This window comes from Vespula pensylvanica, chromosome 18 (assembly GCF_014466175.1).
Source record: "Vespula pensylvanica isolate Volc-1 chromosome 18, ASM1446617v1, whole genome shotgun sequence".
Lineage (NCBI taxonomy): Eukaryota > Metazoa > Arthropoda > Insecta > Hymenoptera > Vespidae > Vespula > Vespula pensylvanica.
The window spans coordinates 690963-706780 of NC_057702.1; the positions used below are offsets into that span (position 1 = coordinate 690963).

Genomic DNA, 15818 nt, shown 5'->3' on the forward strand with positions numbered 1-15818 from the left:
TACGATCACACATACATTTGGATTTATTTCTTACTTAATTTATAGTTTTCAATTAATTACTGTATACATGTATATGTACCTTCTTGTTGAGTAAATATTACAAGTTATTTTGCAGAATATCTACTTGTTCCTACTAGTAAAAAAATATATTTCAGAACTAATTCTTAATTAATTAATAACTTAATCATACTTCGTTATTATCAGACAACAACAAACAGATATTAAATCAATAGTATTAAAGCTATTTCCTAAGATTCCAATATTTATGTATAAAAATGCGGAGAAATATTATATTACAAAACTATTATAATATCCGCAGTGTGCACGTCTACACCGCAATCTGTGTGTGTGAGTGTGTGTGCGTGTACGCGCGCGTATATAAATTTTTTATTCAAGTCTTCATGTTTTAATAAATATTCGTTTATAATTTATTACTCGGTGATACATAGAATATATACATATACATACATATATATATATATATATATATATATATATATATATTACGTACCTAAAAAATATATATAAAGAGAGATTAAATAATAGATTTATCAAACGTACGGAACAAATAGGACAGAAAAAACCTTAGAAAAACATTAACGATAAATCATTTTTCAAAAAGCATTATCGTTTTCATGATTATTTTCAGTGGATTCTTTCTTCGCAGCTATAAGATTTTCCCATTGAGCGATGAGAGTACTTCGACGTCGTGGATTCGGCTAAAAATAATTTCACTTGAAACACAAATTAAACTTATATGATGATACTTCTCTTACCTCTGACTCAATATTAATTTCATAATAATTGAATCGATTTCGTTTTTAAGTAAAAACAAAACAAAGTGTATTTTACGATCTCAGTAATATTTTTAAAGAGCAATGAAAGTAACCGATTCTCGGTAATAGATAAGAATATTGATTAGATAAAGATTAGATGTGTATGAGTGTTAAAACTTTATAAAAATCATGGTAAATTCGTATGATGATGAATCAATGAAAATTTTCGGGAAAGTAAGACAAATAAAATAATTATACCTTATGTTTGCCTTTGTTTTCTCTTTCTATTTCATCTTCGTTTAACGTATTAGATGATGCTCCGCTTCTTAAGGAGCCTGTACCATCGTAGATATCGGAATCATTATCATTACCGATGTCTAAGAGATTCGGTTGAGATTTTGCTAACATTTGAGAACGCATTAATCTACAAAAAAAAAAAAAAAAAATTAAGAAATATCAATTCTTGTATATTACACGTATACGTAAGGTATTAAAAGATAAGAAAAGAAGTATTCTAACAACTCATTCATAATTTGCATCACTGTATACCCTCCATTGTATGCTCTCATTCTCTTATTTCTTTTTCTCTTATTCTTATTAATAAATATTACAGCCGATTGCTCACCTAAGTTCATTTTCTCGTTCCTTCATCTCGTGCAATTCTTTTTGAATTTTTTCTTCGACAGGTACGTAACCCTTCCTAACAGGAGGTTTTTTAGGCTCATCGTCTGGCTCGAGTTGTATCTTCAAACTACGATTAAAAGCTTTTACGCTTATAGGATTAAGTGCAATGGTAGGTACAGTGGTAGACGAAGTTATAAGATCATTAGGTGTTGTATTAGATTTATAAATCTTTCCTCTTGTTGCTAGAAACCTATGCATCAATCCTTTCTGGCTAGGTGCTGTAGCAAAACGTAAAGGTCTCGTTGTTGAATTTGAAGATATCACACCGTTCGTCATTTTTGGTAAAGTAGATTGCGTCGAAGGGACAAGATTAACAGCTTCGAGAATCTGCGGCGTTGACGTCGCCCTCTTCAATTTACTCGATGCCAAAGCTTGAGGCATACGTCTCACCTAAATTCATCAAATATCAACATACATATTTTAAAATCATTATTTTACGCTTTCATTCGTTAGTCACGCGTCCGTTAAATACTAAATAGTCTTAGTACTGAGTTAGTCTAAGTTTATTATGTGAATTCATTCTTAAAGATTCGTTAGTTCTGTTCTACTTGTTAGACTCTAGAGATTCTTCACTTATGAGAGATTTACCTTTCAATCGGCGGATGACTTTATTTAAAAATTAGCGAATTTGATATTTCTATGTGTTCTAACATGATATATATATATATAATTTTTAATTGTTAACAATACATGGGATTAAACGTGGATTGAAATTCCAATGAAAAATCTAATCTGAGTGATTCTCGTATTAGGAAGAAAGCACGTATAAAGCGTGCAAAGGATGCACATTTTGGATCCTTATAAGTATCACACGACCGACGTGCTCACTTTCCTTCGACGTTGAGCGACCTTGAGCTCGACCACCTTCGTATGCACCAAGATATCTCTCTCTCTTTCTCCCTTAGATATACCCACCTTGGAATCCACTGTCTCGTGCGACGTGGTTTTAATGCTACCCACGTTTCGTAGCTCGTGCTCCCTCTCCGTGACCTCTTCGATCTCCTTTTGTATTCTGTCTGTTGCCTTTTTTAACTGCTCCAATCTATGCTCCGCCTAAAAACGAGATTATCTTCGTTACATTATAATTTTATGACAAAATTTTTATCTTTTAAATATTTTATTGCTTCGAATGTTTCTCAGACCATTTCTCTGTGTTTTATATGATTATTTCATTAGATCATGATATTTTTACAACAACAAATAATTACGAATATCCAATTTTTTTTTGTATTATTTTACGTGTTACAAAGTAATCAAAATTGTTAAAGCGAATACGTAATATGAAATTCATGACCTATCTGCGATTTGTTAATAAAGCGAGGAGAGCCAACGATACAATGATTTATCCCATGACCTTTAACTTCTTCAAGAAAAGTAAGCAAAGAAAAGAAAAGAACTGACATTAATCGACAAAAAGAAAGGTAACGGCGAAATACCTGGAATACCAAACGACCATAGTGCTACCGATCTTGATGCTAACGGGAAGTGAATTCCAAAAAACAGGTTGTGTGTTCAGTAGCAATATGATCGGGTTTGATCATCCAGGTTTCTGTCCTTATTGTAATTAAAAAAAAAAGAAGAAGAAGAAGAGAGTGAGAGAGAGAGAGAGAGAGAGAGAGAGAGAGAGAGAGAGAGAGAAAAGAAAAAACTATGCAACGATATTGATCTTTTTGATTAAATCTTTATATCGGTGAAAACACGTGCTCTCGTATGTGACTCAAATCTATGAATCATTTCGAATATTTCACATCGATCTATCGATAAATCGATCTTTTTTGATTTCTAAGAAAAGTCAAAGATTAGATGTCACTTTCTTTCTTATTTTCTCCTTCTTTTTTTTATCGAAACTCACTTCAAATGATAATTAAATGAGTATATACGACTTTTTTATTGATGTATAAATGTAAAAAAAAAAAAGAAAAGAAAACTGCAAATCCTTCTCGAACAACTTCCGCGTAGGAACTAAAATATTTATCCAATTTGTAAGTTCCTCTCTCTCTACTCTACTCTACGGATTTTACCCAAGCAGCTGCACTCGAGCGGCACTCAGGAATGCCGCTCGCAGAAAACTAACAGCGACTGCTGTGCTTCGATGTAACGTGCCGGCTGAACCGTAAGCCGGTTGGTTGCTTCCTTTCTAAAAAAAATGGGCCACGGATCTTCCTGACTTGTCTTATTGCCTCCTTTCCGACAGCTTCCGATCAAGAAAATTCATTTTCTCTTTATTTAGAAGAAAAAAGAAGCACCGATACATTTTCTTTTTGAAATTTTCTATGCATCCTCGAACGCAAAACAATACAAAATCTTGTTTATTTCACAATATGAGTCTACTTTCACAGATAATCAATGACGATATGACTTTATCGCAAGAGTAGTATGGCTATGAAATAATTATAGTAATAATCACTAATATAATGAATATTTCAAATGATCTTATGTAGAATCTTTTTATTGACTACTATAAAACACTCGACACACATATCGTTATTTAGTCGAGTCGATTAGGAAAGTTTGAGAGAAGATGAGTTTTACGATCTCCATAAATTTTTCTTTCATTTTAGTTTCAAATATATCTGTTATTATACCAAAGAAAAAAATTGGATGAGAGAGATGAGGGATCTAATGATCAAACAAAAGTATCACAGGTGTTTCTCAACGTAATAATATACCAGCTTCACAGAAACATCTGTTGCTTTGGAAGCAAGTGTTCTGTGAAAGATTCGTCTACTAAATTGTCCTAGATATATATATTCGGACTACTAAATAATTCTCTCATAAATTTGATTAACGGTTAATATTAAAAGAAATTTTTTTATAAAAAACTTTAAATCTGCGAAATCGAAAAGAGAAAGGAGGAGAATTTCTCTCTAAGAATATTTAGTTTGTTTTCTTTTTTTTATAAATATTTTCAATACGAATAATTTGAATTATTAAAAAAACTTTCTATTGATTTTTTTATTAACGATTCCACAAGAATATATGAGTATTCTTTTTTCTTTTTTAAAAGTCATTTTATCGAGAGTAGATTAAAAAATTTCTAGCCTTAGCTAATTTGAATAGTAACTCGACTACCTTTTATCAAATGCTCATTTTTACTACACATTACTAAAATAATAACAAAAATAACAATATTGAAATATTTTCAAAACGTTTCTACGATAATGTTTAAACGTGATACATATATATTTGCAACTATAATTCTTTATTATCGGTATATACTAAAAGGATCCATGTTTGTTACGTTTTAGAGAGAATTGTCTCTTATCGTTATATTATTAATGTTATATTTAGTATTGTATTATTTGTTAAATATATCCTGTTATCAATATATTATTATTTTTATGTTATTATAATTAATATAGTGCTTATAGTATTATACTAAAGGTATAATTGTATTATTATGGTTTACAAACGTTATGTATACCAAGAAATTCGTTACGTAGTAAATACATGTAAATACACGTGTAATAAATCGGATGATTCTATCTTAACTAGAATAGATCTTAAGTAGGAAACGTAACAATTCCTAGAAAATTTACTTATACTTCCTACATATATAGGAATATAAGAGTAAATGTATTTAATACGTACACATACGATGACGCACGTATGATCTCGTACGTGATTTTACTCATAATTTTCAACGATACTCTCTTATGCACTACATCAACGTTATCTTCATCAAATATTTATCTTTACAACGTGACGATTTTTATTTTGTGTTCTATTTATTTATTACTTATTATTTATGACAAAAATAATGAGAGAGAAAGAGAGAGAATACTTTATACGAATGGCTAATATATATATATATATATATGTACACACACGCGCGCAAAATTAACTTGTACAGAATTGTATATGTTGGCAATGACAAATGCAGTTTTATCTTCGATTCGCTATCAACCAAAAAAATGTTTTTTAATTTACGGCATAGAAGTTGAGTCAACGCATAATTTAACGATTGTGATGTAACGAACTTAAAAGGACGATGTAAAAATTTAAATAGTAAGAAAAAAAATAAAAAGTATATATATATATATATGAAGATATGCACACGTACCTCCATTTTCATTGTTACCGTCGATGAGGCTTCGCCCAAACGATCAGGTAGAAACTAGAGCCTTTATCAGAATTGCCTTCTGATATAGAACACGTAGATTGTAAAAAAAAATTCTCTTTCAACTCTTTTATCAGATCGCAAGTGGCTGCGTGCGACGCCTCCTGCGATTATCATACCGCACGATTATACCTATATGGCGCGACAAAAATTTCAAAGATTTTAAAAGATTTCAAAAGGCGAAATAATTAAAAATTTTGGCAATTTTTTTACATATATAATTCAACAAATTTTTATAACACGTATGCGTGTATGTATATATGTACGAATTCACGTGGATCAAGAATTTACCGGAATGTTATTGACTTACCAAATCGATCGAGAAGATCTATCTCTATGATCCTAATGAAAATAAATTATTTCGATCTATTAAGTATCGATCATTTTCACTTGTCCTATTGTCGTTGAATGAACTAATGTCACTTAATCGTTTATTCGCGTAAAAAATGTAGACGATACACGCGTCACGACGCGAGGTTATCGTCAAGCCACGACCGATCTCGGTACTCCGACTGCCATTTTACCTGCGTGACCTTGTTCTCGATCCGTTCTCCAAACAAAAGCAACACAGGGTCGAAGGCGGACCACATCGTATACGACTTATACGATCATTTAACTTTATCTACAGTTTTCGATGTTACATAAGTTTGAACACAAAAAAATAATTGTTTGGTCGTTTGTTATTCAAATTTCGCACGTTTCTCATGCGATTATTTAAAAATGATTTTTAGTACCTTCTTTTTCTCTTCAATTTTTCTTAACGAATGTCTATTGTTTTTGACAAGTATTTTATATCGATATCAATAATCGTTTTATTAAAAATATTGCAAGGAAAATATTGTTCGCATTAATCTATTTCTATCTTAATTATAGCTGTCCGCTTATTACAGACATGTTTGTTCGGGAAGCCTCGTGATGCCATCTATACTCTAATACCATAACCTTACCTTTAATTTAAAAAATCGAAGCTGCTGTCTCTCTATATACTGTTTATACTTTGCTTGAAAATTTGAGAAAGACTTATTTTATTATTATATATGACGCAATACTTGATAAATGATAAAGTAGTATAATTAAGGATTAATAAAATTTTTAATTGATTAATGTTTACATATATGGAGCACGTGCACACTTGCATATGATAATTAATGCCTGTGCTCAGATTTATTACGATTTTTGTTTAAATCGTACCATACATCGCATAAATAACTTTGAAATAAAACTTTCAAATAAATATACAAAATGAATAAGTTACTATCAGTAGATACACTACGACATTTACTAAATTTTACTACAAAAGGGTTTATAATCTTTTGATTCAAGTATTCCAGCCTTCACGAAGACGCAAAACTAAATGTAAAATAGATTCTTTCCGAATGTTACAATCTGGAAAGAGTCCTTCCATCTTCTAATTGTTTACCAGCAAAGATAAGTCTTTGTTGATCAGGAGGAATCCCTTCTTCATCTTGTACTTTGGTCTTGATATTTTCTATCGTATCAGATGCTTCCACTTCTAATGCGATGATCTTTCCTGTAAGAGTTTTTACAAAAATCTGCGTTTTTCCAATAAGGATAGGTAATAAGATTAGAATAAATTCTTTTCTTAATATTCTAATCCGAAAATAAAACAGAATTATCTAGAAATATTGGAAAAACGTATGAATTCGTAATAGTCGACGTTTATGTTTTTAGGTTACTGCGATGGCGATGTGAAATACATACAACTGCGCTTAAAAAGAAAAAAGAAAATAAATTTATATTAAAATTAAGATTATATATCATAAAGATAATGTTCTCCTTAACAAATAAAATCCGTATGTATAGAAATTATAATATTCTTTTATTTATGACAAAGGTAAGGACTGCTTATATATATTATTGATTATGACGAACAGAACAAAAACATGATATTCATTACTGATCTCAAAAGAATAATTACAAGAAAATATAATATATAATTACCTAAACAACACAACGAATTATGGATATAAAAATTAATTGCAACTTATTCGCAACAATGTACAATTATTAGTAAATTGCAACGAAATCAAATCACTCGAACGAAGGAACGAAAAGCTGCATATACCACTAACGTCAAACTGCTCTCTATTGTAATCCATACTAGCGACATCTACAAGTTTTAGTTCAGATGGCGCTACAATCAAAAAATTGATAGGGGTTCGTCAGGTTTACTACGATCGCGTTACTCGTCTTCGTAAATACATACTGTGATTTGTTTAAGGAAGTATCGAGATGAAAGTTTACTTCGATCGGTAGCTTTTTTTCGTCGGCAATCGAACGAGTTATAAGGTGTAACATTAATTTGTCCTAAACAATATTATCAATTTTTTCAAAGTCGTTGTCGTCCGAAGATTAACAAACTCGTGCGTATATTCGTTCCTTACGATCAGCTGACTTCCGGAAGTAATATATGTAAGGAGGAGCTGTTAATAAAAAGAGGATGAATCCTTTAAAGGAAATATTTTTACTAGAAAATAGAAATTTACTTAAATCCTAACAAATTATATAGTCTATGGTCCGATGTATATAGTTTTAAGTGGTCTCGTATAATTTCCAAATGAAATAATGTCAAAATAATGTCTCGTCTAATTGATGAATTACGATAGATTATAGGGACGTGAGGGTTCGTAGGTACGATCAACGCATTTACGATTCATCGAAATATTATTCATTATTTATCTATACTATCGTGTATATCCGCGTGTATTTTTTATGATTCGATGAATGAAACTTTGCTTTCTTCGTTTTCATATGAATTCCTGATATGCATTAGTAAGTAAATGAAAATTTTTATTGAACGTAAGGTAATTTAATTAATTACGTTTGGCTATGATGTGTAATATATTTCTTTGTACAGATCTATGCTACGACGATATTCCGTCGCATTTTTGTAATTAGCTGTTGTCGTTTGCAAGTACAAACGATACAATATGAATTCCAAAGAAGATGGAAAGATACAGGGAAAATCTGAAACAAGATTGGATGGTGGCTTACAAAAAAGTGATAATCAAACAACTGAACAGGGAAATAGGTTATCCAAAGCAACTAAAATACAAAATAAAGTATCAGATGAGCAGTTGAAATTGAATAATAACGTCAGTGAGAGTGATGCAAAGAGTGTATTACCTTCCAAATCTTCGATAGTGGTTTCTAATGGAACAAGCTTGATGCAAGCTACTACATCTAGTTGCAGTCATTCCTTAGAACAAGTCACTGTTTCCGACACACCAAATGCAAATTCATCTTCCACTTTTGTAAATACTACAAGTGTCATATCGCATATCGCAAATACTAACTCTGCAAGTCAATTGAAGCATAAGACTGTTGTATATGCAAATACTCTTAACTTGCCTAAGCCTCAAATGCATCTCAATCTATCTTCCAGTCAGTTGAATTGTCATCTGACTAATACAGTTACACCAGTTTCTTATAGTTCTGTCAATGCATCGAATGCAAATACACATTTGAATACATCTATATCAAATTCGTCCACTATCTCTCAGCATTTATCTGGTATCTCTAGATCGAATGATGATACAGATATGAAAAATAATGTTGATTATGCGTCAGAAATAGAAAAATGTCCTTCTAAAGTTTCCTGCAGTTCAGATTCTAGCCCAGAAGCTGATCACGTATGTACCTCAAAATCTTATACATCTGCTAGCGTATTAAATAATATCGGAGGAAGTATAGGTTCAACTAGTCAAGGAACTTGTTGTTTTCTAAGACCTAATATTAATGGAAATAGAGAAGTTGCTGGACCAAGTGGTTTACAAAGAGTAAGTAATTATACAAAGAGCAAGTAAAATTGAACAATAAGAAAATATACAATTATATTAAATCATATAATATTTCCTAGTGTTTTCAAAAAGATACAATCGACAGAAGAGACTCCAGTTCTGGAAATGAAGGAGACATGTCAGACGGAGAAGATTATTGTATTTATACATATAAAGGAAATGATAATATAGTTAATTTGGATCAGAAAGAGGAAGTAAATCAAGGCCAAGTTGTAGAGCATGAAATAGGACAGTGTCACAGTGGTAGGTCTAGTCCAGAGATGGACTTTCTAGAAATGGACTTTGATCCTGGACCTTCTTGCGAGCAGGTAACAAATTCAAATGTCAAGGAGAACTAGTTGATTTTAATATTGAAATATTTTTTTCTTTTTGCTTCTTTCTTTTTTTTCTCCTTATAGGATACAGGAGACAGTGACTTGGCTTCTATAAATGAAGACATACAAAATATAACATTAGATAATGCAGAGGCAGATCCTGTTTTAAATGATTTGAGTAGTGGTAAAGTTGTATCCAGACAAGGAATAGCAATCGTGCCTCAACATAATTCTCAAAGTGGACAAAATGTTAGCCACACAGCTATTCAACAATGTTCTAACAATCGATCAACCAGTGAACAAACTTCCAAACAAAGTTATTCATCTCCTTGGATGCCAAGTACTAGCAGTGGAACTGGTAAACCAATAAAAAAAACTTGATGAGTCTTACTTTCCAAACAATGTTATAACGATATGTTATTAAACAAAATTTAGGATGCCATTCTAATCTTCATGGAAGGACCGAATCTGTTGGATTTCACAGGAACTTAGGATGTCCTCTACGCGAATCTTATGGATATCACAATACAAGTGGTGACTTAATATCTCCTGGAGATAATCGAGATTCTGACTCAGAGTTATGGTCAGAGAGCTCTACTGTATCCATACCAGGAAACTCAAATTTAAATTCAAGAAAAGTTAATCTTAGCTCTACTCTTTATCATCGAATGATGGCAAAAAAATTAATGCTTAATAAACAAACTGCTTTTAATCAAAGTGGCGATTCAAACTTGGTTTGTGCATTATTATTATTACCATTACTACGACTATTACTATTACTATTACTATTATTAAAAATATTGTATAATATTCTATATATATATATAATTATATTTTTAGGAAAATGAACTGTGTAATGAACAAATTGATGGACTTCCACCGGTTGAGAAAGTAATGTTGTGGAGCGAGCAAGAGGCTACGGTTAAACAAGTCACTCAAATCGCAACTTCTGCATGTGGTGCTACTTCTGCCATCAATGCTTTGGTAAATTTTATATATCAGAATTACGTTAAACTACAAATATCTACATCATGTCACTTACAAATGATGTATTTTTTTCAGTTGGCCTTGGATGTTTCCTTCTCTTTAGAAGTGTTAGTAAAAGCTGTAGGTACTAGATTAAGAGATCTTGGTTCACCACTTCCACAATATTTAATGAGTAGATCGTTGGCTGGTTCAACTCATAAAGACATAGCAAAAGGAATATCGTTATCAACAAGTGGAGCAGTCATTACAAAATTTTTTTCCTTCTATCCTGAAAGAAAGGTTTCACTTTCTCACTGGTTACATTATTGGATTTCTAAAGGTACACGATTCGTTTTTATATTATATGTACATAATTGTTTGATTATTAAAAATTTGAGTATTATTTTTTAGGAGCTGCACCTATAGCTACATTAAACCTTCAACATTGTGGCGAAGGTTCTGATATTCCAGATGCGTGGCATCATCAAATGATCTTTGGCGTAGGACAAGCAGGCATATATTTAACGAACCCTTTACAATGTTTACCAGAACAGGTTTGCTAATAACATTAAAATTTGGGAGTTAATCAATTATAAATATATACTTATTATTTTACTTAATATTTTCAGCTTGTTTGGCATCAGCTTGTTAGTCCTAGTATCTTATTAGTGAGACGAGCTGATGTGTTGGCACGTTGGAATGCAAATACTGATTTAACACTTCTTGCAAAGATGGATCAGAAATGGAGGAAACTTAATGTTCTGGGTGAGTTCATATTTACTAGATCCCGCTTTTTATTTATTTTGATTTTCTAAAAATTAATAACTTGGTATATGTCCTCTCAAAATTTCTTTTTTTATAACAGGACAAGTTGTAAATATGATACGAGAAGCAATGAATCAGAGACAACAGCCTAATGTTACAACTACTGGTACAACTCATATTCGTATACCTGCATCTTACCAAGCAGGCATTACATTAGTTATGTGTGCTGATTCTGCAGCTGCTACTGAATTGTTACATGCTGAACAATTACCATTACTCTAGTCTTGTTGATCAAAATTAATAAAACCAGGCTGCCCTAATTTACTTGTAATAAATTTCATTAGCAGGCTGGTCCGCACAATGTTATTTACGATAGTTAATTTACTGTTTAAGCAGTTAGTGTCTCAGATCTAAAAAAAACTGGTTTACATTTTTGACATAAGAAATATTTGTATTCACAGAGAGTATATTATCAATTAAAATATATTTCAACAGAATTTTCATTTTTTATAAAGCTGTATTCTTTGATTTTCAAGGATAAACAAAAGTATTGATGAAAACTATCGGAATTATAAATTATATCAGGACTTTTTAAATTTATCAGGATTCTACACTAAAAGTAACAGAGTAGGGCTTGAGCTAAATTTATGTTATGTTAGAACTTTTACACTTGTATACCTACAAATTTAAAGCTTATAGTGCTTATTAAGAACGTGTGATCTAGCGGCAGATCGAAGAAAGATTTTATGATGGTAAGTACCAGCTATCGCCGTCTACTGATCTGTATTTGAAATACATTAGGTAGATATATACTTCTTCTACATAAGTAATGATAATATTATTTCTTTTTCTATCGTATAAGTATCATTTTTATGCTTTATGTATATAGTAAGATATTCAATCTTTGTACTTGTGTTTTATATGACCTGTTTTGATATTTTTAATTTGTTAAATTTTGAGTATTCTAAAACTTAAGAAACGTAACATTGACTTCTTAAAATTTTTTTATACTAAAATATGACATTAACTGAATTGAAAAATTCTTTTGAAAGACGATTGACAATAGAGAATCGCTGCTTTCATATACAAGAAGACAAATCAAATAATTTTTTCAGGTTAGATCTAAACACTGCTAATTCAAAAAATATACACCAAAGTTATTGGAGACCAGGAATAATTAGAAACGCATGCGACGAAATACTTGCACGAATGAAAAGAACTGTTTTTTCTATTTAAGTCTATAGATTCGTCGTCCATAAAATTTAACATACATTTGAAACGTGAATCAATATTTGACTAATATTTCAATGGATTAATATTTAAAACAATTTCATTAAAGTTTAACGTGCTTTCATAAAATGGATATATCGAAAAAAGAATATTGAACATTTAACGATCTATACGAGGTTTGTAATTACATAAATTTTCTATCATCTTATATATACTTTGATTTATTAGAGAATGTTTATGTCATTTTCAGTACATTGAAAAAGAAAAAAAAAAAAAATGATAATCCATACTCCAGATATTTCAAAAAATTTTATTTTGAACACAGCAATACATGATGCCACTAATATATTACTCAAACCATATTTAACTTCAAGTGTTTCTTCATCGTGCCTTCCAAGTATTCGTATTTATGCAAAAACTAGTGAATCAGAAAATTCAAAGCAAGACCATACAAAAAAGTCTCAATATTTTTTAACACGAATGGCAACAATAGCATGGGATTTTTTAAATATTTCTGTTATATTTTATCATAATGTAATAGAACAAGACAAAACCGGCGACTCTTAAAATGATATATTACATAAGCTTTTATTTTTAAAGATTAAAATTCATATTAATATTCGATGATTTTTTACGATTACTTTACAACAATTGCTACTATAATTTAAGATAAAGTCAATTGGCCATCTTTTAATACTTGTCTTATGTTTATATTTATTCTAGCTTTAGATATGTATTTTTTTGCATAAATCCAGTTACTTTCATTAGTCTCTGTTTCGTCCATATCCCAAGGAATTAACTGGGTTGATAAAATTTTAGGTATTCCATGATATCTTAAACGCGATTTACCAGTCATTACTATTATGTCGCCGCTTCGTAAAAATAAAGCATCTGCTGGATGTTCTTGCGAAAGACCACCTATCAAAAATATAGCAGTCTGTCCAAAACTAATAGAAAAAAGTGGTGCTTCTACATTTGGCTCAGAGCAATCAGTATGTCCTGCTAACGTAGAATTCATTCGATAATAATTGATAATGGCTGCTTCTGCTTTAAATTCTGAAAAATTTAATACCCTAGCCAAAAACTGTGTCAATTCGATAAGTTCAATAGGCATAGGCGTTTTAGAACTTTCAGAATATACTTTTGTATCCCAATCGTGATGATATCCCAATGTTGCCCATCTTAACTTTGGGAGTAAACTTTCTGCTCTATTATAATTATTGGATCTGAGAAAGAAATGAGAAAAAATAATTTTTCCAAAATATAATTACGAGTATTTTTTTACCCGAAACATATGTCCCACCAAGCTTCATCATTAGTTAAAATATTATGAGCATCTAAATTTGATTTATTTGGTTTCCTTGAATAATCCTTCAAACATTTTATGATCCAGTAATGATGACCACTTGTCGTAAATGGATTTTTAATAAAAATAAGTCCTACAAGAAGTAATAAATATTAGGTTAAACTAAAGAAAATAATACACAATGATATTAGTTTACCTGGAATATTTAACAACTCATAAATTTCCCAATCCTTGGAACACTTTAATCCAAATTTTTTTTCACACGTGTCATTTGTAAAATGTGCTTCAATGTTTTTAACCTAAAGATAAACATACATATGTACACACACACACACACATACAAATATGTATACATATATATTAGAACGTATAATGAATCATACATACATACTTTATTAAAATCTGGACAATTAAAGTCAATCACATTTGTTAAATCAGGCAATGGATTACGTTTTTTATAATATTTAAAATTATCTTTGAACATTTTTCCTAACCACGAAAGCCGCCATATTTCATTAGTTTCATGGCATTTCATCAGATGTCACTTTATCCGATATCCAATATTTTGACAGTACGTAATTTAATTTGATCCGAATGTGTATGTGACTATAAGAGAATGCATAATTTAGAAAATAAATCAATATTTCTAATTTAAGGACGATTATTTATATATATTTCTTCGCAGTTGAGATTATTTATTTTCCGATACTATGTAAAAATTTTGTGGGCAATATTTTATATTTTGACTTACGAGAATGTATGGAAAAAAATATAATAAATTTCAAACGATTAAATTTAGGTTATAAGAACAACGATGAAATTATTTATATTCTTTCTCTTCTTACGAAATGTTAGAAACATTAAATTACGAGAGGTATAGTGCCAGTTATATTAATGACTAAGGACGGTGAAATGTATTCGATCCTGCACTCAACACGTGCATTGTTCATTACCATTACTCTACTCACTTTGCATATCTTCATCATCTGTGGAATGGATCGAAGCGAGATTATGTCGAGAAAGCGCGAGTTTCCCCTGTAATTCTTTTTATTTTTTCATTAGATCTCTCATCTATGTGCTTGTCCCTTGGTAATCATCCATGACTAATTTTAGCATATAATTTTCATATAATAGTTACTCCGTGGAAATAGCGTGATTTCATACAACAGAAAAGAGGCACGGCGTTCAGCCTCAAGGCTTTTCGAAAGCTCCGCGTAAATTAATAGCACAGCATGCCGCACGGTGCGTTAATATTCCTTTCATTACCATTACCAATGGGATCCATAAATAATATTTATTTACCTGAAATTCGATCGACCGTTTAGCCATCAAAAAGATGTAAACTAATTTAATTTTTGCTAGATCTTCGTTCGACCAAAATTTGACATTAACCTTGACACTAGAGAATCTCTAACAATCAAGTGTGAAGTGTTTCTCGAGTAGTCACACTCTTACTGTAATTTATTAGCATCTAGCAACGGGTATCAAGAGGTAAATTATTTATTCTAGAATCATCTGACGTGTCAATAAGAAAACGACAAAGAGCGGACAGAGGAAAGTGTCGTTGTCATATAACGAAAGAAAGGGTGAAAAAAAGGATTCGGCCGGAGAGAAAAAAAGAAAAGGGGGAATAGGGAGAAAGAGAAAGAGAAAAAAAAGAAAGACAGATTCAGGCGCGAAGAAAATCGAGTCGCGCCCAAAGACGATGCGCGACTGACTTCGTGCGTCGTTCGCGATCTCGGTCGTATTCGCGACTCGGACGAATCACAGCGTCTGACCGTTCTGAACGACGTCACCGCGGACCAATAGGAACTACGGTAAGTGACAACATTTGCT

General features: G+C 31.1%; 3 protein-coding genes and 1 long non-coding RNA gene across 10 annotated transcripts; 1 reads left to right on the plus strand and 3 right to left on the minus strand.

The window, feature by feature from the left end:
- Nucleotides 1-8: 8 nt before the first annotated feature.
- On the minus strand, nucleotides 9-7076 carry LOC122635506. 5 transcript variants are annotated; one of them, XM_043825797.1, is made up of 6 exons: nucleotides 5891-7076; nucleotides 5524-5712; nucleotides 2376-2513; nucleotides 1402-1850; nucleotides 1035-1200; nucleotides 9-719 (listed from the first exon to the last, which is right to left on the minus strand). In XM_043825797.1, the coding sequence occupies exons 2-6, from the start codon at nucleotides 5533-5535 to the stop codon at nucleotides 615-617; spliced, it is 870 nt and encodes a 289-aa protein (XP_043681732.1). In that variant the 5' UTR covers nucleotides 5536-5712; nucleotides 5891-7076; the 3' UTR covers nucleotides 9-614. The 5 variants fall into 5 exon arrangements, with proteins under 5 accessions (XP_043681732.1, XP_043681733.1, XP_043681734.1 ...); XM_043825798.1 differs by having other exon boundaries at nucleotides 9-734; XM_043825799.1 differs by lacking the exons at nucleotides 5524-5712; nucleotides 5891-7076 and adding an exon at nucleotides 3482-4240.
- Nucleotides 7077-7179: 103 nt separating this feature from the next.
- Nucleotides 7180-7676, minus strand: LOC122635512. 2 transcript variants are annotated; one of them, XR_006328689.1, is made up of 2 exons: nucleotides 7543-7676; nucleotides 7180-7304 (listed from the first exon to the last, which is right to left on the minus strand). It is a non-coding gene; the product is annotated as an uncharacterized LOC122635512 (long non-coding RNA). The 2 variants fall into 2 exon arrangements; XR_006328688.1 differs by having other exon boundaries at nucleotides 7180-7309.
- An 89-nt stretch (nucleotides 7677-7765) lies between these two features.
- Nucleotides 7766-11943, plus strand: LOC122635498. Its single transcript, XM_043825777.1, has 10 exons — nucleotides 7766-8373; nucleotides 8459-9380; nucleotides 9461-9709; nucleotides 9800-10073; nucleotides 10151-10449; nucleotides 10556-10699; nucleotides 10778-11021; nucleotides 11093-11235; nucleotides 11311-11446; nucleotides 11547-11943. Exons 2-10 carry the CDS (start codon nucleotides 8532-8534, stop codon nucleotides 11726-11728), a joined length of 2520 nt encoding a protein of 839 aa, XP_043681712.1. The 5' UTR covers nucleotides 7766-8373; nucleotides 8459-8531; the 3' UTR covers nucleotides 11729-11943.
- A 1027-nt stretch (nucleotides 11944-12970) lies between these two features.
- LOC122635505 (nucleic acid dioxygenase ALKBH1) lies at nucleotides 12971-15694 on the minus strand. Of its 2 annotated transcripts, XM_043825794.1 has the most exons (6): nucleotides 15375-15689; nucleotides 14951-15284; nucleotides 14374-14588; nucleotides 14179-14281; nucleotides 13962-14115; nucleotides 12971-13902 (listed from the first exon to the last, which is right to left on the minus strand). In XM_043825794.1, exons 3-6 carry the CDS (start codon nucleotides 14515-14517, stop codon nucleotides 13341-13343), a joined length of 963 nt encoding a protein of 320 aa, XP_043681729.1. In that variant the 5' UTR covers nucleotides 14518-14588; nucleotides 14951-15284; nucleotides 15375-15689; the 3' UTR covers nucleotides 12971-13340. The 2 variants fall into 2 exon arrangements, with proteins under 2 accessions (XP_043681729.1, XP_043681731.1); XM_043825796.1 differs by lacking the exon at nucleotides 14374-14588 and having other exon boundaries at nucleotides 15375-15694.
- Between the last annotated feature and the right edge of the window lie 124 nt (nucleotides 15695-15818).

What these genes read in the sequence shown, in the direction of transcription:
- LOC122635506 (XM_043825797.1), bottom strand. An exon ending in ACGAGACAGTGGATTCCAAG is followed by an intron (nt 1,851 to 2,375) that starts GTGGGTATATCT and finishes TGATGAATTTAG; the next exon opens with GTGAGACGTATGCCTCAAGC. An exon ending in AAAACAAAGGCAAACATAAG is followed by an intron (nt 720 to 1,034) that starts GTATAATTATTT and finishes AATTATTTTTAG; the next exon opens with CCGAATCCACGACGTCGAAG.
- LOC122635498 (XM_043825777.1), top strand. Translation starts at nt 8,532, where the DNA reads ATGAATTCCAAAGAAGATGGAAAGATACAGGGAAAATCTGAAACAAGA. An exon ending in TACAATGTTTACCAGAACAG is followed by an intron (nt 11,236 to 11,310) that starts GTTTGCTAATAA and finishes TAATATTTTCAG; the next exon opens with CTTGTTTGGCATCAGCTTGT. An exon ending in GAGGAAACTTAATGTTCTGG is followed by an intron (nt 11,447 to 11,546) that starts GTGAGTTCATAT and finishes TTTTTATAACAG; the next exon opens with GACAAGTTGTAAATATGATA.
- LOC122635505 (XM_043825794.1), bottom strand. Translation starts at nt 14,517, where the DNA reads ATGAAATGCCATGAAACTAATGAAATATGGCGGCTTTCGTGGTTAGGA. An exon ending in ATTGTCCAGATTTTAATAAA is followed by an intron (nt 14,282 to 14,373) that starts GTATGTATGTAT and finishes GTTTATCTTTAG; the next exon opens with GTTAAAAACATTGAAGCACA. An exon ending in TGGTGGGACATATGTTTCGG is followed by an intron (nt 13,903 to 13,961) that starts GTAAAAAAATAC and finishes TTTCTTTCTCAG; the next exon opens with ATCCAATAATTATAATAGAG.